Here is a 23,652-nt window from a genome sequence, read left to right as displayed (position 1 = left end):
TCAATTGAACATGGAGTATAGCTACATTGTAAACACACACACACACACACACACACACACACACACACAAAACAATGTACAACAAATAAATGTAAATTCACTCAGCAGTAGACACTATAGAGAATGAGTTTGCATAAGTAGGCTATCATGAAAAATTAGGCATAGAAAAGTGAAGTCAATTAAAAGCACTCACTTCCTAATTGCCAAGTGCACTGCACAGGCCCATTCCTCAATACTATGGTGATTAAATATGTATTAATCATAAAAAAGTGTCTCACTTTGCCCGAAAAACCTTTCTCACCTTATCTAAGTTGAACTGGGTCACTTAGAAAAAAACTGTCCCAGAAAAGAAATATCTAGAAAACTTATTTAAATAAATTACTGTAAGAAAATTTTAACTTTGTAGTAATTTGAAATGAATAAATGGAGGCCTGTATAAGAATTGCAACCTGATAGAAAAGGTCTGTCATGTCTATCGATGAATCAAATCAATGATAGTCCACTGAATGACAGACGCTTGCTGCAGCCAATCGCATTGAAGGATCCTTTCCGTCCATGCAAATGGAGGTTAACCTCAGTAGCCAATCGCGTTGGAGAATCAATTCTCTTCCTGTAGGTGGGTGTTTGCTACCTGTGTGAATGAAGCGATTCGACACTGGAACTTAGCGAGCTCACATTCTGGGCTTTTCTCGCTGGAGTTTTTACACAGCGGCCCTGGAATTACCGTGGAAATGGTTGTAGTGGTGACCACGTAAAGATATTTTGCGGTCTGTGTGTGTTTTTGTATTTTTATTTTCTTCATAAGGAGGAAGCACTCAGTGCTACCGTTAGCCGATGCTAACTCGCGTTCAGTTTCGCCGTCCTGTGGTTTTCCTTCTCTCGTTTCTGGAGGAATTAACGCAGACCCTGCCGAGAAAAACCATGGGATGTTGACGTTGAGTTGAAGAGTCCTCAACGTTTTGCTACAAAACATTTAAGCCAAAGTCAGAGGTGTCTAACAACTGCTTGTAGCATGTTAACTTAGCGGGGTGGCTAGTGAGTGTCAGGTGATATTGAGCGGTGAGAGGATAGATATACGTCAAATTAAGTCAAAAAACTGAGAAAATAGATTAAATATAATATATTTGCGTCCCTTCTGATTGATTTGATGTTCAGCGGTTTGATTCAGTCTAAAATCCAGTCGTTCCGCTGTCAGCGTTAGCGCTGTTCCTGTTTAAACGCACTGTTTGTTTACAAAAATATTCGCACTCTGGTAACTTAACGTTTTCATTGAAGTGGTGTTGGCACGTTTCATCGACATTAATCTCTATACTGTCTTTATTTAGCCTCAATATGATTTCAAAGATGCTCTAGGCAAGCTAGCATACCTAACGTTATGTTAACATTAGATAAAGTTGTGCTGTTTAAAAGCCAAATCCACTGAGACATTTGTCAGCGTTCGTTTCTTCAAACGACTAAGTTATTTTTGTTTGCTCAGAATGCTCAGTGTTTTTCATTCTCCAGATGTAGAGATTAGCTTCTGCCATAAAGGAGAAAGTGAAAGGATAGTACTATGACTGTTTAGGCTTGGACGAAATGACTACAGGTTAAAATAAATCAGCAGTCAGTTAAGACATACAACTCTAAAGGGTGTTATATACGCATATCTTTTGTTTGGCAACGGGACAGCTTTACAGATTTGTTCAGAAAAAGTAGAAATTGAATTCTCAGGACTCTAAAGCTGTCTACCATATTTGCAATGGTTACAGAAGCCTAGAAAGCCAATGAAGATGTTAATTTACTAACTGCCTGTCTTTCTATACATTGCCTGAAATAGTTAACGTTACAGTTGTTCAGAGATCTTATACATATCTTTTGACATCTCTAAAGTTAGTAAAATATAAATGAAACTTGATTTCTTATTGGAATTTTCTAGAATTCCCACTTTAGGCTACTTTATCTAAATCAGACAAATGTCTCATGCCTTATCATGCCATAAATAGGTTAAAATGACCATATTCAAAATAGCCTGTTGATCTTCAGTATGTCATCAGAACAGCTTGTTTATTTTTGGAATTGTGTTTGCGTAAAGTGCTGGGAAGTCATAAAGAAACCAAACCAATCAGTTTTGATGATTCCTCAGGATGAATGTTTTCATGTAGCCCTTGGGTCACAGTTGTGCCAAAAACTCTTGATGATCTGCACTATAAACAGGGGTCTGCTGGAGGAGCGTACAAAAGAACAGTTGATGCTGAAAAACCACAGGCCTGAAGTTGTTTTGGATCATCTCGCTCTCTGCTAACTTTTTGGGCAGCCTTTTCATTACCAGTCCGAGAAAGTCCATCCCGAGGTTCCCAATGGAAGTACCGCACTAGAAACTTTGACAAGGGAATTTCAAGAACTCTGGGTTGTCTTGTCCCGAAGCGATAAGATGGGCTCGCAAGCTCTTCAGATATTGCGGCAGGGAGTGTGGGCTTCTCTGACCGGAGGATGGTACGTTGACCCTCATCAGAGTACCTTCTCGAACTGCTTTCATCTCTACCTCTGGATATTCCTCTTGGCCTTCCCCTTTCTTCTGTATATGGTGAGTTCTTGCAATTCTTCAATTGTTCTTGGAAAAATTTATGTAAACATTTCTGTACACGTAATAATACTTATGTAATCCAAGAGCTTGAATTATTTAGGTGTCACTGATGTTGAGAAACTTTCCTTACATGGTGATCTCAAGCTTTACTATTGAAAGATTTTGCTGAAACTTTGTCAAGATGCATGACAGCTGCAGATATTTCTGCTTCAGGGATATTTTCAATGGAATGTCTTTTCTAAGTGGTTACAATGAAGCAGAACCAAGATAACATCAAACATAAAAAAGAAAAGTTATATAAATGTAAACTTTTAGTTGTTGTTTTTTTTTTTTTTTTTACTTTTTTTTTTTGAGAATCTTGGTTTGCCCTACAATGTTAAGCAGCACAACTGTTTTCAACACCGATAATAATGATAAATGTTTCTTGTTCACCAAATCAGCATATTAGAATGATTTCTGAAGGATCATATGTGATCAATTTGACACTCGAGGTGTCTCCAGTTTCTAGTCTCCAGTTTTCTACAGACCCCAAGTCATAGCAGTATTTTAAAGTTCTTTCAAGACAACAGCCTGTTTTAAAGCTTTACATAACGTTAGTACCTTACAATCACGTTATTATCATCATTACATCAGTCTTCAGGAAGACATTCCTTTGCGTCCATTTTCTCAGTGTGGAAACCGCTTGATGATAATGCAGAAACATGACATGTTAAACTTAAGACATCGCTAGTGTTACTTTTCTCAGGTGAACTTCCATCTTGCTTCTCTTGTAACACTCTTAAGTTGACCGTTAAACATATTTCATTGAATATGTTAATGTCATCAGATAATGATTTTACTGTTTTATGTCAATTTCATCTAATTTTATATTTTTTTATATAGGTTTATATTTGTCATGTCATCTTTAATGTTTATTAATTTATCTACTTCTTTACACTGTTCTTGCCATGAAAATACTTATATGCTGATATAGCATAAATGAACACATTTACTATTACTTGCACTACTGGTCAAAAGTTTGAGATTGTTAGTTTTTAAAAGAAGTCTCTTCTGCTCACCAAGGCTGCATTTATTTGATTAAAAAAAAAGTACTATTGTGAAATATTATGACAATTTAAAATTTTCTATTTTAATATATTAAATGTAATTTATTCCTCTGAAAGCTGCATTTTCAGCATCATTAGTCAGTGTCATGTGATCCTTCAGAAATCATTCCAATATGGTGATTTAATGCTAAAAAAACATCAGTGTTGTGTACACAGTTGTGTACAATTTTCAGAGTTCTTTGATGAATAGAAAGTTCAAATGAACAGCATTTATTTAAAATAGAATCTTTTCTAATATGATGCATATCTTTACTATAACTTTTGATTAACTCATCCTTGATTCATCCTTGAACTCATCCTTGAAATTATTGACTTTCCCCAAAAAATAAAATACAAATTCTTACTGACCCCAAACGTTGGAAGGGTAGTGTTTAAAGCTTTCTATTTCAGATAAATGATTAAAATAAAATAAAAATAAAAAATTCTTTTGAACTTACTCTTCTTCAAATAAAAAGAAATAATGTAAAAAAAAACAGTTTTCAACATTGATAATCATTAAATAATTGATAATATTAGAATGATTTCTGAAGGATCATGTGACACTAAAGTCTGGAGTAATGATGCTGAAAATTCAGCTTTGATCACAGGAATAAGTTACACTTGACTATATATTCACATAGAAAACAGCTGTTTTAAATTGTAATAATATTTAACAATATGACTGACTGTTTTTGTTTTCATTTTAGTCAAATAAATGGAACCTTGGTGAGCAGCAAAGACTTCTTTTAAAAGCATTAAAAATCTTAACGATCTAAAACTTTTGACCGGTAGTGTATGTTGTAGCCTATTTGGCCTACTAAAGATGCAGTGAATGAAACGAATTTGAAATTGGTGCAACCACATTAATGTGATTCTCCCCACTTTCTTTCTTTCAGGCCCTTCCTGCCAGTTTAGTGGTGGCTGGTGTGTACTGCGCTGTGATAGCGGCCTTTTTCACGGCCATAAAAGCAGTGAATTTCCGACTACATGCCATGTTTGACTTGGGTGAGATTGTGGAGAAGAGGCAGGCCTCATTCGCCACTGACCCCCATAGAGTGGAAGAAGGAGAGGAAGGCTCTGGCGCTCACGATGGAAGCCAACACAGGTACAGTGTTCATACATTACTACATTCTTTTTTGTTTTCACTTATCTATTGCTCAATTCAGCAAGTAGACAGAATTAGGTTGTAGAGCATTACTAGCATCATTCCACGGAGTCAAATGTTCTTCTGGGATTTGTTGTTGGTTAACATCTGTTAGTGGTTTCGAGCAGTTCCAGTCAGTTTTGGGTCATGTCAGCATGCCTGTGTCTACAGGGACAGTGGTGTCGGTGTGGAAATGGCGGTGTTCCGAAAGGTGAACTCCACCCCTCCTGTACGCTGCAGTTCCCAGCATTCGCTGTTTGGATTGAATCAGGTGTCGGTGAGGATATTGTTAATGCCAAATGTCACATGTCCTTGAGCATTATTCTCTTTAACTCGTTGGAATTTCCTCTGACCCGTTTTCTTTTCTTTAGGAGTTTTTACCACATCTTGAAGACCTTGGAGGCCCAAAGGGTACATTGCTATTATCGTTATTGTTGCTTTTAAAATATACAACACCAAATAGTTAACATGAACTGGTATGCTTGTTTCAGTTCTTCTCTGATTTTTATCATTTTTTAAAATTTCAGATATTAAGGAGCTCATGCGGGAGCAGGGCACTAATAATGTGATCGTAACCTCTGCACATAGAGACATCCTTCGACACAACTCTCAGGACAACACTAGTAAGAACTGTCCCTTTACTGCTTCACTACATTAGTGTTGCATTGGACAGTTCCCTAGACCAGTGTTTCCCAACTTTTTCTTTTTTGCTGCAGCACAGTTTGATAAGTAAAAAATCACACTGCACACCTCTGTGTAAATATATAACAATATTTAACAAACATACATTGCTTTAAATGGCAAATTAGATCTAGATATTATATTAAAACTAGTTGGCTTGAGCTTAAAGGTGCAGCTTGCACACTGATTGTCCATATTAAGCAGTTTCAATGGATGACCAATAGCATATATTTTATAAAACAAAAATGAAATCTAGAGAATACAAGGTTTCAGACTGATAGCGATGGCATAATCTTAATTTGTAGTTGTAGCATTTCTTTTTTTTATTTGATAATTTTCCACGTCACACCTGACATGGCACACTAGTGTACTGGCGCACAGTGGTTGGGAAACACTGCCCTAGACTTCCAATCCAAAGAGCTACAGTGGCAACCCACATTTTCAGCTTCCTTGGTTCAAAAAAGTCAAATTAGCTCATCTATTTTTTTTTTTTTTTTTGTATATGCCCGTTTAGGATCTTGCTGCGAATGTTTAATCATTTATGTTTAAAAAAAAAAGAACATTTGGACCCGTTTAATCAAAATGATCAACCTAGTTGCCTTTTATTTTCCCACATGGTAATATCAATCAACAACTGATGGATAGAACACCATACTAGAGGTTTTTTTATATAAATGTACATCAAAATACAGAAGAAAAGATCTATCACTACTTCCGTTTCATCACAACTTCTAAACCAGCCAGCTATGAGATGAACCATAACATTTTAAACTTTAATTTGAAGCCAAAAAGTTTACAGTCATTCATTATCTATTAAATAATTTGTTTCATGATTATTTCAAAAAATTACAAGATATTAAAATTGTATAAATTAAGTTAACAGAATAAATTGATAACTTAAAACCATTAGATATGTTTAAGATCGTTACTAGTATCAAGTTATGTGTACCTAGTAACCGGACGCTTTTTGTCGTTGCAGGTGGGGCGCCATCTTCTCTGGCTATGGATTACAGAGGCCTAATTGGTGTGAGTGATGTAATGTCTGGAGGGTTTAGTAGCCTGCACCCTGCAAACTGTCCTTCCATCCCACCATCCCCCTCCAGCCAAGAAGATGGAGATGAGAAGGACCAGGTGGAGAATAGGGGTGTGGAGCAGCTATCTCAGCAGAGCCCTGATGGGGAGGGTCTAGGAGGCTACTCCCCCCTTGGGCCTTCAGCTGATTCTGAGAGCCTGGGAGATGCTCCTCTTAGTCCTCTTATCAAGAGTAGCTTGAGCGAGGAACTAAGCGAGAACTTGTTGGGTTTGGGCCTTGACCCTGTCACTTTTGCCCCTGGTGCTGAGCAGCCAGGCAGCCGCACTGGAGTGGCCCTGACTGCTGGCTCCACTGACAGCTGCTTTAGTGGAGGTGGAGCAGCCACAGACAGAGAGACTCTCAGTACGGTCAGTAGCTACCGCAGCGAGAAAACAGACTCGACACAGCTTGAGAGTCCCTCGCTGGGCCAGACGCATAAGCCCGTCTCTAACGCTGCTTCCACAGCTTTGCCTCAGGGTAAAGGCCCCTATCCGCAGCCTGGAGATGTGCTGCAGGGTGGCAGCGACACAGATGACCTGTCAGACAGCGTGCTGCTGCGCTCACCCTCCAAAGAGCTCTCATCTGGGCAGGGCCTGGACAGAACTCTGGTGGAGGGGGAAGACCTTCCCCCTTTGCTTTCAGACATTGCACAGCCCTCCTTGCAGGACTCGTCGCCATCTAGCAGTGGGCGTTCAGAGACCTGTGATCTTGACAGTGGCATCCCTATACCCCCCCTTCCTCCTCCACGCCAGGCCAGCTCTGTACCGTCAGGGTTGGCACTGGGCTTGGTCTGCTCAGAGCCTGCTCTGCCAGTCTCTGCCCCGTCCTACCTCCTAGCAGAGCCACCATCTCTGCAAGCTCAGCAGCAGGTGGTGCGACCTAAAGACCTGAAGCTGCTACGTGCCGGGGGCAGTGTGGGTCACCGCCCCGGTCGCAGGAAAGCTCCACGCAAACGAGGTGCTCCTGGCAGTAGCAGTTTCGACTGTGGCTCCTATCGACGGCACCAAAACCGTGGCCAACACAGAGACTACATCCCTGTTCGCAGTCGGCTGGGTGCCAAAGCCTACAGCGAGAGCTTGTTCGAGGACTCCAGCGACGAAGACGATGGCAGCGATATGAGTGCAGGCTCTAGCCTTGGCTCTCAACGTCGCTTCAGCTCTGATGACGAAGACGACGATGAAGATGATGATGATTCGAGCTCCTCTACCTCTTGCTACTCCCCCGATATGGCGAATGCTTCCCAGCCTGGCCCCAGTCAGTTACCTAGCCCTGGAGAGGGCGAGGAGCCTGATGCAGTTGGTCCCTCCCATTCTCGCAGTGCTCAGCGCTCAGCCAGCACAGCCAGTGCCAAGACTCATGCCAGAGTGCTCAGCATGGATGGGGCTGGTGGGGGTTCCAACAACACAGGGACCCTTGCATCTACTATGCTACCTTTACCACCTTCTTCCAATCCTGCCCCTCGTCCTCTCACCATCTCTAAATCAGACCTGGAGGCTCGGACGATGCACTCAGAGGCTTTCTCCAGGATACATCATAGGATAGACTCACTTGGGGGCTCCTGGGCTGGGAACCAGACGGGTTGGAGGGCAGGAGAGCTGCTGGAAGAGGGGGCAGTAGGAGGAGGTGAGGAGCAAACAGATTCATTCTCAGCACTTCTTGTATTTCACGTGCAAAAATACTTAGATTTAGGATTTTATTGTGGTATGTTGCTCTTTATTTTTGTGGTCATGGTGTGTGAGACCATAACACATTATATTCACCCAATATTTAGGCTGGAAAAACCATCACGATATTTTTTTTTACAAATATATATATTTAATATAATTTTATTTCTTTTAATATATTATTTACATTTTCCTTTTTCAGTAATGATTTTTAAGTACTTTTAATTGATTAACTCATAATCATTTTAAGTGATTTTTTTTTTATCATGGTTTAACCCACATTATTCACCCTCATTAGGCTGAAAAAAAGAATCAGTTTTTTCATTTTAAATATATAAATTAGCACTTTTCCTTTTTAATAAGTAATGATTTCTGTTGTAGTTAATATTTAATTTGTTTTCTTTGCCCTTTAAACTTTTTGCCCCTGTAGCCTCAGAGGAGGGAAGTAAACGTGACTCTGTGAGCAGTGTGAAGAGGACACAGGCCATTCGCAGGCGACATAATGCTGGTAGCAACCCCACCCCACCCCCTTCCGCCATGGGCTCTCCTCCCAGCTTACAGGACCTCCAGAGAGTGCGCACCTCCTCTCACTCCCGCACACGGACGCTCCCCTCCGCCCTGCACTTCGCCGCCTCATCTCTGCTGCTGCTGCCCCGCAGCGGTGTTCACGAGGCTTCCACCTTTGACGACACCTCAGAGGGAGCTGTGCACTACTTTTTTGATGAGAGCGGTAAAGAATAATTTGTGCTTCATTGACTTGTAACACTAATTTAATTCTGGTTTAGTTGTTTGTTTAATTGGAATGATTTAATTTCAGGAGTAAAGAGGTCATATACTTTTGGGCCTGCTGGTGGAGGATATGAGGACCCAGTCCAGTAAGTCTTAAAACTTGTACCATTGGATAATAGTCAGAAGTCTCCTAGTGTTTGACGCATTTTCATTGGCTCAGGGAGCGTGAGCGACAGTCACAGTCCTCCAGCTTTACCTCCACCGATGTCCAGGAGGTGGCGCCGGTGCTGTCAATGCTGCAGCCCAGACCGGTGGTCCTCCAGGGTATGCAGGTTCGCAGGCTGCCAATGGACATGCCCGAGGTGAGACTTAACGCTTCAACGTCATCAAAACGCATGTTCCATTTCACAATCCTGCTGAGTGTCTTGATGTTTTTTCTGTTTGTAGTTCGACCTAGATCACGAGTCCCCTCACGAATCCCAGGAGAACACACTGATGATTGAGGAAAAGGCCAAGCCTAAACAGTATTACCGATTCTGGGTGCTGCCAGGGAAATGGTTAAGAGTTCGTTACGACAGGCTTGCATTGTTGGCCTTACTGGACAGGAATCGACGAGTTGTCGAGAATGTGTTTGCGGTGGTGTTGGCCTGCTTGGTGGCATTCCTTGGCTTCCTGCTGCTTCTCCAGGGCTTCTTTAGGGACATCTGGGTTTTCCAGTTCTGCCTAGTCATTGCCAGCTGTCAGTACTCCTTGCTAAAGGTCAGTGTGAGATTTAGCATTTTTAAAATTGTCTTTTTTTTTTTGGCATCGCTTGTTTATCAAAAGATATTAATGTGTCCATTGTTAATACATTATTTTTCTTATCCATTTCAGAGTGTACAGCCTGATGCAGCATCTCCAATGCATGTGAGTAAATGGCTGTTTTTCAGTTTTCTCTTTTCTTAGACTTTCACAGTCAAAGACTAGCCTATCTCATTTGATGTGGTCTTTATTGCAGGGCCATAACTGGATCATCGTGTACAGCCGACCGGTGTATTTCTGCCTGTGTTGTATGCTCATCTGGGTGTTTGACTTGGTCGGCAATTTGGACAGTATGCTGCCTTTCACCCTCTATGGGGTCACCTTCTTCTCTGCCCACTTTCTGCTCTGTGCTAGAGACATGCTCATAGGTTTGCTCACTATCATTCAAAGCCAGTTCTGTTAAACCTCTGTTTATTGAGTTGTGCATAATATACTAATGTAATTATTCATATGTTTTCTTCTGCAGTGTTCACCCTCTCTTTTCCCGTCATCTTCTTGTTTGGGCTTCTACCTCAGGTCAACACATTCCTCATGTGTTTGTTGGAGCAGGTGGACATGCACATTTTCGGTGGAACTGGTGAGGCCTATATTATTGATTACTAATGCTATAGCGGTAACGCTTTACAATAAGGTCCAACCATTTAACGTTATTTAATAATGCATTCATTAAAATTAGAAATGAGCAATATATTTTTTACAGTAATGATTCATCTTTGTTAACATTAGTAATACATACAAATGTCAGTTGTTTGCTCAGGCCATGTCCATTAAATATGAACATATAGAGATTAAGAGATGATTTTAATATATTAATAAATGTTGAAATTAACATTATTGAGAAAGTAATACATGCTTTAGAAGTATTTTTCACTATTGGTTAATTGTTATGTGTTATATGTATATGTTTTATAAAAAATTCTCTTCCACATCATTTTTAATTGTTTTGTATTGTTATTTATTTATATATCTGTACTGTGTTGTCTCTATGGTCCTTTGTGTCTTGAATAAAAGTTGATTGATTGATTGATTGATTGATTGACTGTTAGTAATGTTAACAAATGGAACCCTACAGTACAGTGTTTCTATAGCTATGCTGTTCCTGTTCAACTGGTTTGATTCACAAGGAGCAGGCATGCTATTATAAATACATGTATATATATATATATATGTGTGTGTGTGTTATTGCACCTTAAGTTTGAGATTGTGTCATTTGTGTGTGTGTATTGTGTTTCAGCCACCACAAGCCCCCTGTCTTCAGTCTACAGTCTGTTGCGCAGTATGTTGGTGGCAGCTCTGGTTTATGGATTTTGCCTTGGTGCCATCAATGTAAGTGGGATGCTGTTTGTCTCTTTTACAACCAACTGTGTTTATCAGTGCTTTCTTTACTCATTTTATTTATTGTGTCTGTAGGCTCCGTGGGGAGAAGCTCATGTCCCGGTGCTCTTTTCTGTGTTCTGTGGGCTCCTCCTGGCCTTGTCTTATCATCTGAGCAGGCAGAGCAGTGACCCAACCATCCTCTGGTCAGCCTTACCACACATGCTGTTGACCTCCACAATAATCTCACTTCCCCAACAGCTCTGTGATTGACATCTGACATGTTTTTCCACACTGTTCACTGGGCAGGTCTCTGGTCCGCTCCAAGTTCTTCCCGGAGCTGGAGAGCCGAACACCAGAAGAGCCACCATTAGAGATTAAAGACCCTCTTCCAGAGAAATTACATGACTCTGTGGTAAAAGCTCTCTCCATCGGCATTTATCTTTTGCTTAACAAGTGTTCTAATGGTTTTTAAACGGCTCCCCTCTCTGACTCTGCAGAAAGAGACTCTTCATTCAGACCTGGTCATGTGCCCTCTTATGGCCATTATCACTTTCGCCATTAGTGCCAGCACTGTCTTTATTGCTCTACAGGTTAGTAGGCTATCCAGAACGTGATTTTGAGTATGTTAATGGATTCATTGTGAGATCTTGCTAAAGAACCTAGTTCTAATCCAAGGACTGAACATCATTTCTAGTCTTGTACACAATTTTTCTAAATCTTTGCGCTTTTAATTAGCATTTTTTGCACTACTTTTTAGCCTGCCCTCAGTTTCGTCCTGTACATCTTGGCTGGGGTAGTGGGGTTTTTCACACACTACCTCCTGCCTCAGCTCCGCAAACAGCTGCCCTGGTTCTGCTTAGCCCAACCTGTGCTGCGATCTCGAGAATACAGCCAGTTTGAGGTCCGAGGTGAGTAGTCAAACCAACACGCACACATTAATGCCTGAAAATCTGAACAAGTGTGATGGACTGATCTCTCGCTCTCTCTCTGTCAGATGCTGCTCAGCTCATGTGGTTTGAGAAGCTGTATGCTTGGCTGCAGTGTGTGGAGAAGTATTTCATCTACCCGGCTGTAGTGCTCAACTCCCTCACCACTGAAGCTCATACTGTCAGCCAAAACCCTGACAAACCTGGAGCCTAGTAAGAACAAGATCATCCAGAATCCTTAAGATTTCTCTGACTCATAGTGTCAAGTGAAGATTAACACTAGCTGATGTTACTCTGTTGTTTTGGAAGTTTTTGTATCCCAGGTTTTCAATGTGGTCTCAGACTTGCACATTGATATGGTGTCCTTTATCTGTTTATTTAGTGGCCGTGCTCTCTTCATCTCGGTGGCTGGGATGAAGCTGCTTCGTTCATCCTTCTGTGTCCCGTCTCAGCAGTATGTCACTCTGTGCTTCACCGCCCTCTTCTTCCAATTCGACTACCCGCGCTTTTCACAGACCTTCCTCCTCGACTACTACTGCATGTCCATCCTCTTCAGCAAGGTCTGAGCATACAGTCACATCTCTCTGAGATTTAAAGGGGCCAAATTCAACACTTTTATAACATTTATATTCTGTCCCTCAAGTCAACTTATAATGTTATGCAAGGGATCGAATTATCACAAACTAGTTCTTACATCACCAGTTCCACCTTTTCTATATACACTACCATTCAAAAGTTTGTGGTTGGTCAGATTTTTTGTGTTTTTTAAAGTCTCTAATGCTCACCAAGGCAGCATTTATTTGATTATATGCACCTTATTTATAAAATTGAGATATTAAAATGTAAAAGAACTCTTTTGTGTTTAAATATATTTTAAAATGTAATTTATTCTTGTGATGGCAAAGCTGAATTTTCAGCATCATTACTCCAGTCTTCAGTGTCGCGTGTCCTTCAGAAATCATTTAAATGTTGATTTTGTGATTTTATTCAGCAGAGGTGGTCTTTCATCGCACTGTTATAATTTGTCAAAATCCAAAACGAGTTATTTTGAGTTTTGAAACAGCCAGGATATTTTTATAGTATAATAATCTCTAATGACCAAAAAATCAAGGAAAGTTTTATTTCTCAATTCATGACTCCTTTAATATTTTTGTGGAAAAAAAGCATTTAATAGAAGGTTCAAAATAACAGCATTTCTTTGAAATAGCAATCTTTGTAACAGTATATACATTTCTTTACTGTCACTTTTAATCAGTTTAATGTGTCTGACCCCAAACTTTTAACGGTAGTGCATATAGATTGTTGAAGCATTACATGTCTGTGGATGTTTTTTGTTGTTCTATAAACATCAAGATTAAAAAATTTGATTTGTCAATGTATAATAAGGAAATTGTTTATATAGTCATTGAACTGGCTACTGTTTCTTTTAAGGTTTTCACCATTATTTAACACATTTTATTTTCACTAGTTAATTCTGGTTTAATTATTGCAAAATAATAAAAATCAATTAGATATTCCCTATAAACATTCTATTTGAGTAACATTTTTAAACATTTGTTTGTACTGTATTACTTGTACTTTTGCTGGAGTGTGGCGTTTTAAAGCAGAATATCAAGACTGATGTTGCTGTTATCTCTCCTGTGTGTGAGCAGATGTGGGATCTGCTGTTTAAGCTGCGTTTTGTGCTGACCTACATTGCACCTTGGCAGATCACATGGGGTTCTGCTTTCCATGCCTTCGCTCAGCCATTTGCTGTTCCCCGTATCCTTTACCAGCATTACTCTCACGCAGACCTGAATTCTGATCTCACAACTTTACCCTGGTGTTAATTTAACATGTGCCCAGTGGGAGTGCTGCCATTTCCTATAGCACAACTGTACCATTGGTTTTGTTCTGTGCCACATTTCACGTTCCTCGTCAGTTGGTTTAGGTAGTTTGCACACTTTTCCATTTGCTTTGTCCAAAACTGAGTTTGAGTTTGTTTGTCCCCACATCTTTTTCTCATTCAGTATGTTTACAATGTCTTCCTATACAGTTGTTTTTTGAAAATGTCCCTTAACAATGATTTGTTCTCAGATTCTGCCATGCTGTTTGTGCAAGCTGTGTTTTCAGCTCTCTTTTCCACTCCTCTCAACCCTGTGCTAGGCAGTGCTGTTTTTGTTACTTCCTACACTCGGCCTGTGAAGTTCTGGGAGAGAGACTATAAGTAAGCCTTCAGAAATCTCATTCGAATATCAGCTGCGTTGTTTGTTTAGCTAATTCAGACCCTTTCATTAAAAAAAGTTTGAAGATGTGACTTGAATCCTTAAATATTATTTTGTCCTTCAGCACCAAACGAGTGGATCACTCTAACACACGTCTGGCCACACAGCTGGACCGCAACCCTGGTATGTGTTATTGTATCTGATTAATACAGACCTTTCATTTGATCTATTTTCCTTTTAATCTGTCCTCTAATTCTCCCTTTATCGCTTGTTTGAATAGGTGCTGATGACAACAACTTGAACTCTATCTTCTATGAGCATCTGACACGCTCTTTGCAGCACTCGCTATGTGGGGACCTTCTACTGGGCCGCTGGGGAAACTACAGCACAGGAGACTGCTTTATCCTCGCCTCCGACTACCTCAATGCTCTCGTACACATCATTGAGATCGGCAACGGCCTTGTCACTTTCCAGCTCAGAGGCTTGGAGTTCAGGGGTGAGCCATGACATTGTAAATGGTTACATAAACCCCCCCAAACGAACCTTTTAGTCAACAGATCTTAAAAGAACCATATTTTGTCTTAGCGTGTAGAACAATCTTAAAGACCCTTTTAAGACCCTTTTTCTGCTATAAATAACCTTTTGTGGAATCGAATTGTTTGCGTGCGATATAAGGGTTCTGATACTGAACTGCAGTGTATTTTCCTCTCTTCATTTTCTCTTTTCTTGAATGACTGTTTTCAGGAACATATTGCCAGCAGAGGGAGGTGGAGGCGATCACTGAAGGGGTGGAGGAAGATGAAGGCTGTTGCTGCTGTGAGCCAGGTCATCTCCCACACATGCTCTCCTTCAATGCGGCCTTTGGTCAGCGCTGGCTGGCCTGGGAAGTGGCTGCCACCAAATATGTGCTGGAGGGCTACAGCATTAGCGACAACAATGCAGCCTCCATGCTTCAAGTGTTCGACCTGCGCAAGATTCTCATCACATATTACGTCAAGGTCAGTTCCTATCAGGCGAATGACCCAAATAAAACCCCCTGTATGTGTGTTTACATGGACCTTAATAATCTGTTTGTAATCACACTAGTTGACTTATCCATAGACACCTTGTTACGGCTTGATAAATATAAGCTGCACGGCACAAAACATCATGTCCTCATCTCCTTATTAGGACCCAAAATGGATAAATATTTAGTCTGCTGTTTAAAACAAAGAAAAGAAGCGATGACAGGATGATGTTTATTATGCACCAACAGCGGGAAACTCTGTGTATTCATGCAGTTTGCACATGTTAAGAGATCAAATCTGATTTGATTTACCTTTCATGTAAACACTGTTTGGATTCTGAATGATTTCATTCTGATTGAAACTAAATAGGCCCATGTAAATGTAGCTACTGAGATACAGAGCAGTGATCCAAGTCTCTCCACCACAGAGTATCATCTACTATGTGAGCCGCTCACCCAAACTGGAGGAGTGGTTGGCCAACGAGGCGGTGCAGGAAGCGCTGCGACCCTGCCTCAGCCCTTCCTATGTGGATAGTGACCCCACCTTCAACCTGAACATAGATGAAGACTATGACCACCGTGCTTCCGGCATCACTCCCTTTTCCTTCTGTCTGGTGTACCTGGAGTGGATCAAATACTGCAACAGCCGCAGAGAAACGGTATTTTAAAGACCGCTTTGCTGTTTACAGTTGCTGACTTGTGGTTTGGTTAAATGGGATTGAAAGATGTAACACTTTTGTTTTTCTTTTCTGTTACAGCCAGTTGAGAGTGAAAAGGATTCCCCTCTGGTTACGCTCTGTTTTGGGTTATGTATTCTGGGCCGTCGAGCTTTGGGCACTGCCTCCCATAGCATGTCAGCCAGGTAAGTGTTTTTACTAAGCCAGGTACTAAGCCAGGTAACCGATTAGTGTTTTTTTTTCTTAAATCATTTAAATAACATTAACAAGATTACATTACATATTACCTACTTTTCAGTTTGTTGGCTTTTTACAGACTCAAAGACTCAAATAGACCACTGGGGGGTGGAATATATGAACAAAGGGCGTGCGTAAAGCTTGCCGCAAAGCACTGGCAAAAGTAACCTAATGATAATGAATGTGTGGGGGGAAAATGGCAAGGAGATATTTTAGTTTTTTAATAAACTAATATTTTCTGACTCAGTGTTGACTGAAAAGATGTTTACATTGCTTACCCGCCATCTCCGTAGTGTGTGTGTGTATATGTATGTATATATATATATATATAATTTTTTTTGTTTTTTTTTTAACCTGTGTTTAGGTTAGGTTTAAGACTTAAGTCTTTAAGTTAATTCCGTGCACTGTCAAATGCTTTATTAGATTTGTCGTTGCTGGTCTTGGCAGCAATTATCTTGTTGCTAAAGTTAAATAACTAAAGTTATTTTATTTTCATTATGTCTCTATACCTCATATTGCTAGTTGGTGCTTAGTCACTGCTCATTTGCCTAAAGTAAAACATTTATCAAACATTTAACATTTATTTTGCATTTGCTTGGCACACCAACTTTATATCACTACTTTTCATGTTGCTGTAACTAACATTAAAGTCTTGTTGACCATTTTTGTAAACATGGTTTTCTTGCAATGAGATTTTTATCAGTGGAATTTTGTTGACGTAACCGCACCGATTCTCTTTCTTGTATATTCAGTTTGGAGCCTTTTCTCTATGGCCTTCACGCCCTGTTCAAGGGTGACTTTCGCATCACCTCTCCCAGAGACGAGTGGGTTTTTGCAGACATGGACCTGCTGAACAGGGTGGTAGCTCCAGGTGTACGGATGTCCCTCAAACTGCATCAGGTACAGCTGAGGCATTCAACTATCTTCACTGATATCACACTTTATTCAGGTTTCTGGGATAACTCAGTAATATTTTCATAGCCTGTACTAAAATAGACTTTTGGTGAGTTACAGTTCACATCACATGCTGTATAAAGTAAAAGTAGGCTTATGATGATGATGATGATGCAGTCAGTTATATAAAATGGCTCTCTGGAATGCTGGATTTTTTTTTTCTTCCACAGGATCACTTCACCTCTCCTGATGAGTATGAGGACCCAGTGGTGCTGTACGATGCTATAACAGCCAATGAAGAGAAGATGCTGATCTCTCACGAGGGTGACCCTGTTTGGCGCAGCGCTATCCTGGCCAACATGCCTTCTCTGCTTGCTCTCCGCCACGTCATGGATGACGGCAGCGACGAGTACAAGATCATCATGCTGAACAAACGCTTCCTCAGCTTCAGAGTCATCAAGGTGCTTTGCAGCAGAAGCCTGTTTATTAGCATGTATATTCTGTTGACCGTAAACCTGTATTTTATCATGACATTGCTGTAATTATTCTTTCACTGGTGCTTCTTTCAGGTGAACCGAGAGTGTGTGCGTGGATTGTGGGCCGGACAGCAGCAGGAGCTGGTCTTCCTGCGGAACCGGAATCCTGAACGCGGAAGCATCCAGAATGCCAAGCAAGCCTTGAGGAACATGATTAACTCGTCCTGTGATCAGCCCATTGGATACCCCATCTACGTCTCCCCGCTTACCACATCCTATGCTGGGGCCCATGTCCAGCTGCGCTCGGTCTGGGGAGGCCCCATCAGCCCCCACAACATTTACACCTGGTTCATCAGCAGCTGGGACAGGTCGGGCGTCGAGAACAAGCATGCACTCTGCCATGTTACATCACACTTTAGGTGTCTAGTGTTGTTTATGTATATTCTCTCTGCTCTCTTCAGGCTTCAGAAGGGTTGTGGTGCCGGATGTAACAGTGGAGGGAATATTGAGGATTCAGACTGTGGTGGGGGCTCTACCTCTATCAGTAACAACCCTGCAGCCCATCCTCCACAGAGCACAACATCCAGCATCCCTCAGCCTCATCCCACCACTTTACAGCCCTTGATGGGTACGACGCCTGCTTCTCAGTTAATGTATCACTGTCCACCTCCAATTAAGAGTTCAATGATGTGTGCAGGTTTAGTCTTACTCTTCCCTACCTTTCTCAAGGGACTGACAACCCCGTTGGACCTTCCTGGCCGCTACATCCCCAGCCCCTCCCACTTGCCCTGCTCAGCCAATCAGAGGGCAGAATGGATGCCGGGCTGGTTAGCTCCTTGCAACGCACCTCTTCCATCCATGGGCTTTTGGGGCAACACCTGTCCAGCTCCCAGCTGTCTTTCAGTGGTTCAGTGGCCCTTCCGCCTGTAGACCGCTTCTGCCCCAGTAGCCTGCAGGACAATCTATGTCACAGGGTGTCGCAGAGGGGTCTAAGCCTGGGTCAGGGCAGCGGGCTGCACTATGAGGCCCTGTATAACAAATGGAGTCTGCCAGGGAGGAAAGGATTCAATGGACCTGCTGTAATGGAAGGGGATGGTTCAGCATCACAGAGCATACGCACACAGGTAAAGACTAGCGGTGTCCCAAGCCGATCTCAAGGATCGCATTGGGGGAGATTGAGCTTCTTTTTTTATTACTGACTGGTATTGGCTTTATTTGGCAAATATCATGCAGTAAGTGGCGCTATATACCCCCCTTACGTAGGTTTGCCAACTACCATTAAAAGGAAAAGTAGAAGATCAAATGTCTGTATGTAACATGCGAGGACCAGGTCTGTTCAAGTGCGTTACAGACATATGGTCAAGCTTCAGTGTTTAGCATATTTGTACCAGGTACGGTTTGCGGGTGCCCGCTCGAGTTCGAAAAACAGCATTCACATCAGCCAAACTAACTGATTTCTGATGTCAATCAAACCCAGGTGCGGACCAAAAATGCTAGTGTCAAAGCACCCTAAATATCAGTCAGTTGACTTGTTTTTTTTTTTTAATGACAGGTTGTAAAATGACATGTTGCAAGACCCTACAAATGAATTAATAGCATTTTGAAAAAAAATTATACTCTTATTCAGCAAGGACGCATTCAATTTCACCAGCGACCGTAAAGATCTTACAAAACTACAAAAGCAGAGAGTGCTACACGGGTGTCTTTACGTAGCCACTGGTGCTCATTTGATAAGCTGGTAGAGGTACACATTAAATTATGAAGATGGAATACTCCAAGGCATTCATGTGTTGAAAAAATCATTTAATTAACTGTGGTAAATGAATTAAAAACAGTTAAAAGTGTAGATCTATGCGTTTCGGCTTGACGGCTGTAGCTTTTAATTTGACAATAAAAAAAGTATCGTTGCTTCCGTACTAAATCACTTATCAAATAAATGCATCCTTGGTGTACATAAGGGACTTCTTTCAAATGTTTTACAACCTGAAGCTTTTGGTGTATATACATAAAAATTAACTAATTAAATTTTTTTACTCTTCCTAGCCTTCGCAGCCTCCCCTTCCTGTCCTGCCCATTGATGTCAGCCCAACACTGGATCCAGTGGGCACAGTAGTCCCCTCTGAGACCACGCCCCTTACATCATCAGACCCGCCCAGTGCACGGGAGGAATCTACAGAACTGCCTTTACTTGAGCACCTCCGCTGAGCCTTCACTGCACGACAAGTACAGCTTGGATCAGACTAGCCCATGGTCATCCTCACCATCCAGAGAGCGAGAGAGCTGGGAGGAATTAAAGCATCTTCGGTCAGTTTTTCATATTTTAGGATGTTTCTCGCTAGTATACTTAAACACATCACCAGATACGCACACTAGAAGAGTGCAGCGTAAGTAATGAACTCTGGACTGAGCTCTCCTAAGCTTCTTTGGCTACTGTTTCGGCCTCCAGGCCCATAAGCCAAAAAAGTGGACAGTCAGTGCAATGTTAAGGGATTTTTTTTTCCTTCTTAAAAAGGAGGTTCAGGTCATGTAATCAAAGCAAATCTGTGACCTGTACCACCAGCAGTAACAAAAAGGGAACTCCTGTAGCAGCCTTAAACCTTCTAAAGCTTTTGTTTTTTTTGTCCTCAAGCATCCAGTCCATTGCTAAACATCCACAACCCCTCTGCGTCAGCTGTATTGCACAGGATTTTTCTTTTAAATCTGCCTCCGATCAAAGCCCAGAGCTTTCCACCAAATCAGCCACTGTCCTGTCAGCGATTTTGAATGCCCTCTCACAGAGCTATCATTTCATAGCGAACACATTCCAGAAAAGACATTTGATCACGTCGTTAACCCATCAGACAGCCTCACGCTCTTAAACGACAACCACCACCATTCTTCAGCGAGCTTCAGGGATAAGACTTGAATACACACACATGTACTCGCTCTCATACGCACTTCCCTACGTAGTTTACAGCCAGCTCAGGTGAGGATGGAAGGGCCTGAGTTTTGGGGGTGAAGTGTAGGACAACTGGGACAGGATAGAAGTCATCAGTCTTTTTCCCAATCCTCTTTCTTTTATTTCTTTACACATCCCACCGGACATCAGACTACCTTCTTAATTCCTAAACTGCTGCCTACCAAATGGGCTCTGGTGATGTAGTGGGCCAGAGCACGTGAGGGCTTCATGGCCTCCCGTCAGGCTTTTTCTGCTACTGCAAGCGCCTCCCTCTCTGCAATACTACTGCTACTGCACCACCCCCTCTTGTACTAATAGAACTAACTACTGCTTTGACTTCTACACTCCAGCGTTTTAGTTGGAAGAACTTGATGGGGGAATAAAAACAATAAGACAAAGATTTATTTGATTGCTGATCTCAAATGAAGATGGATGAAGTGGCTGTTTTTTTATCGATTGTGCTGATACTAACTGGACATGAGTGAACTGTAAGCTTTCCCCCCATTCTTGAATCCACCTGATTGCGATTTGCAAATTCCCTATCTGTGTGTAATACAACTGGAAATGTAGATGTCATTATATATCTGCTGTTGAGCGAACGAAGCTCAGACCGCCTGCTTTGGAAAGCAGAGCACTCACTGCCTCTACAATAACCAACATATCAAATGCTCGCAGTCAAACAATACACCATTGACATCAGCCTGGAATAGCTGCGGCATGTCGACGTAAAGGAGCTTGGAATATCCCGTGAGCTGTTCAAAGTGGTTTTCAGATTCAGAAAGCCGGTTCAATGCTTCTTCACCATATATAATTTCCGAGCTTAAAATGATTGACACGGCTGAGCTGTGCTCTGGAAAAAGCTTTGCGTTGAAGGAAATGGTTTGAGAGTCAGCATGTGGGGGCCGCCATGAGAAAATGGTGCCTTAGGATTTGACTGGGTTTCAGGTGGAAGAGAAGGATTTTTGCTAGAGATTTCCTCCGAGAAATGCGGTTTCATGCAAAATAGCAATCGAAGTGTTTCTCTACTGAGCGGCCCTTCATTTTACAACGCTGACGCATTCGAAACAGGCGATTCGGTCCGATCAATATCAAGTTTTGACGTGACGTTAGTCTCTAGCTTTGTTTAGTGCCACTAGAGGCAGTTTGCACCGATTTGATCATGCTCACGTTTTCATACTCACTTAAACCACCGATTGTTAATGGGTTTATAACACTGAAAGTATATTTAGTCTCTGCCCATCACAGACCATATCACACGTTGTTTGAACACTAAGCATGAAGCCTAGTCACGCCCTCTAGGTCTTTTCAAGTCTGCCAAGCAAACTCGACTCATTCACAGCCTCTTGTGGTAAACTTTAATATCTATTGAGCGTCTGGTTCGAGGCCGATCAAACTCTTTCTCTCTTTCCATCAGGACCATTACTCTCATCTTTAGGGTAACTTTTCCAAAGCAACAGGGAGTACTTCTCTTACTGGGAGAAAGCACAAGTTACTGGATAGTCTTGGGTGTCAGTGATTTAAAAGGGATCTAACCAATCTCTGCCATACATGTACAGCATGTTTTGTATATAAATATATTTAAAAATATATATAAATCTATTTTATTATTATTGGATTTCTGGTTATTTTTCAATGGAGGACACTACTTTGAGTCTTAGGAGAGTCACGCTTCGGTGTATCTGTGCTTGCGGAGGGGTCCGACTCCCTCTCTCTCGACATAGATTCATGAAGTCTGGGGAATTGAATCAGTTAATACTTCTTTTGCACAACTATTGTAAAATAGTACACCATCCTGTAAATTTTTTTTTTTTTTTTTAGTTACATTGGGGGTTGTTTTATTTAAAAACTGTTATTCAATATTCAAAGTTATGTACAGTTTTTTATGTGATTTTTCTTTTCCCCCCTCCTATTTAAATTAAAGCTTTTTTGTGTTATTGTTTGCAAAACAGTCATTTTGTTCATGTCTTTGGTCCCTTAGATTTCTTCTGCGCTTTTCCAGTACCAGTACTCGGCTCGCCTCGCTTTTCGCTGTGATTTCCATTGCAGATCACCACCACAAATAGTACCCGCCCTGACGTCATAGCGACGCCTTTCGTTCCTCGTTGCCCCATCAAGCTCTTGCTGTGGATCCTTTCTTCGGCAACCAAACAAAGGAAAGTCTGCAATTCCTCGTTTGACCACGGCGTATTCTTCCGAGTTGCCATAATAATAATACTAGTAAGTTTAGTAACTATCTCTGGCCAAAATATTTAAAAATAGCGGGGTTATTCTGGATACTCCATCTGACGCGTGCAATGATGATGCAGTGAATAGTGACAATTCTCTCTGACCTATCAGCACTCGGCATTGTTTTCACGTCACATTTTAGTATCGCCTTAGCTCGCTCAGAACCTCGCCGGAGGTGATACAAAAAAAGTACCCGAAAGCAGGTACAGGTACAACTTTTACACAGTGAAAAACCAAACAAAGGTGACCGGAGCTGGTACTGCGTAGTGGAAAAGTGCAGAGGGTGGTAAAATCAATTCACAAACTATAAAGGAAATCAAGTTCTATTAATGCTGATTTAGATCGATAGCATTGTAAGTGAGTAATTTCAGCAATAAGCTATTTAGTTAATTTTAATTTATAAATTAATTGGCCTTATGCACAGCTGCACTACTTCCTGAACTTAAGCCAGCTCCTTGTTTCCTGTCTGCCATTATTGGTCAACTTGATTAATTCAGATGTGCCTGACCTCAGTAGTCACGGCAACAATAATCAGACACACTTGAATTAATCAAGCTTGGCCAATAATAGCAGACAGGAAACAAGGAGCTGGCTTAAGTTCGGGAAGTAGTGCAGCTGTGCATAACGCCAATTGTAGCAATTTAATAAATTGCCTATTTATACAATACACATTGCCATTTAAATGTTCGAGGTCCATAGTATTTTTAAATGATCAAAATACTATTTGATACATTAAAACTGTGAGATATTACAAATTAAAATAAAATAAAAACATTTGGCTAATGGCTGCTAAAAAAAAAAAAATCAGCTTTGCCGCCACAAGAAAGTACGTTGTATTAAAATAGAAATAGTTATTTTAAATTGTAATAATATCTCAAGGAATCATTGGAGAGGATTAGCTCAGAACAAGGTGCATGTATCTACATTTTTATTGTAGTTAATTTGGAGGTTTAATTCCAAAAGCAAAATGCAATAGTTACAATAAACCATTGTCTGAAAAGAATGTCCCTCT

At 41.2% G+C, this 23,652-nt stretch overlaps 1 protein-coding gene across 3 annotated transcripts; it reads left to right on the top strand.

The window, feature by feature from the left end:
- Window positions 1–609: 609 nt before the first annotated feature.
- On the top strand, window positions 610–22,348 carry LOC120494503 (pecanex-like protein 3). Of its 3 annotated transcripts, none has more exons than XM_039693682.2 (33): window positions 610–2,563; window positions 4,545–4,753; window positions 4,964–5,063; window positions 5,164–5,203; window positions 5,320–5,415; window positions 6,453–8,168; window positions 8,640–8,939; window positions 9,027–9,084; window positions 9,159–9,300; window positions 9,386–9,697; window positions 9,812–9,844; window positions 9,936–10,107; window positions 10,206–10,316; window positions 10,974–11,065; window positions 11,150–11,259; window positions 11,363–11,468; window positions 11,554–11,646; window positions 11,814–11,964; window positions 12,051–12,195; window positions 12,365–12,542; window positions 13,635–13,743; window positions 14,059–14,188; window positions 14,311–14,369; window positions 14,467–14,682; window positions 14,931–15,184; window positions 15,621–15,851; window positions 15,951–16,054; window positions 16,859–17,006; window positions 17,231–17,461; window positions 17,570–17,844; window positions 17,938–18,104; window positions 18,206–18,600; window positions 19,520–22,348. In XM_039693682.2, the coding sequence occupies exons 1-33, from the start codon at window positions 2,411–2,413 to the stop codon at window positions 19,679–19,681; spliced, it is 6,798 nt and encodes a 2,265-aa protein (XP_039549616.1). In that variant the 5' UTR covers window positions 610–2,410; the 3' UTR covers window positions 19,682–22,348. The 3 variants fall into 3 exon arrangements, with proteins under 3 accessions (XP_039549616.1, XP_039549615.1, XP_088979531.1); XM_039693681.2 differs by having other exon boundaries at window positions 4,964–5,069; XM_089123405.1 differs by lacking the exon at window positions 5,320–5,415 and having other exon boundaries at window positions 4,964–5,069.
- The last annotated feature ends 1,304 nt before the right edge of the window (window positions 22,349–23,652 follow it).

Source organism: Pimephales promelas, chromosome 19 (genome assembly GCF_988280905.1).
Source record: "Pimephales promelas chromosome 19, fPimPro1.hap1.1, whole genome shotgun sequence".
Classification (NCBI taxonomy): Eukaryota; Metazoa; Chordata; class Actinopteri; order Cypriniformes; family Leuciscidae; genus Pimephales; species Pimephales promelas.
This window is presented reverse-complemented; position numbering and strand designations above follow the sequence as displayed.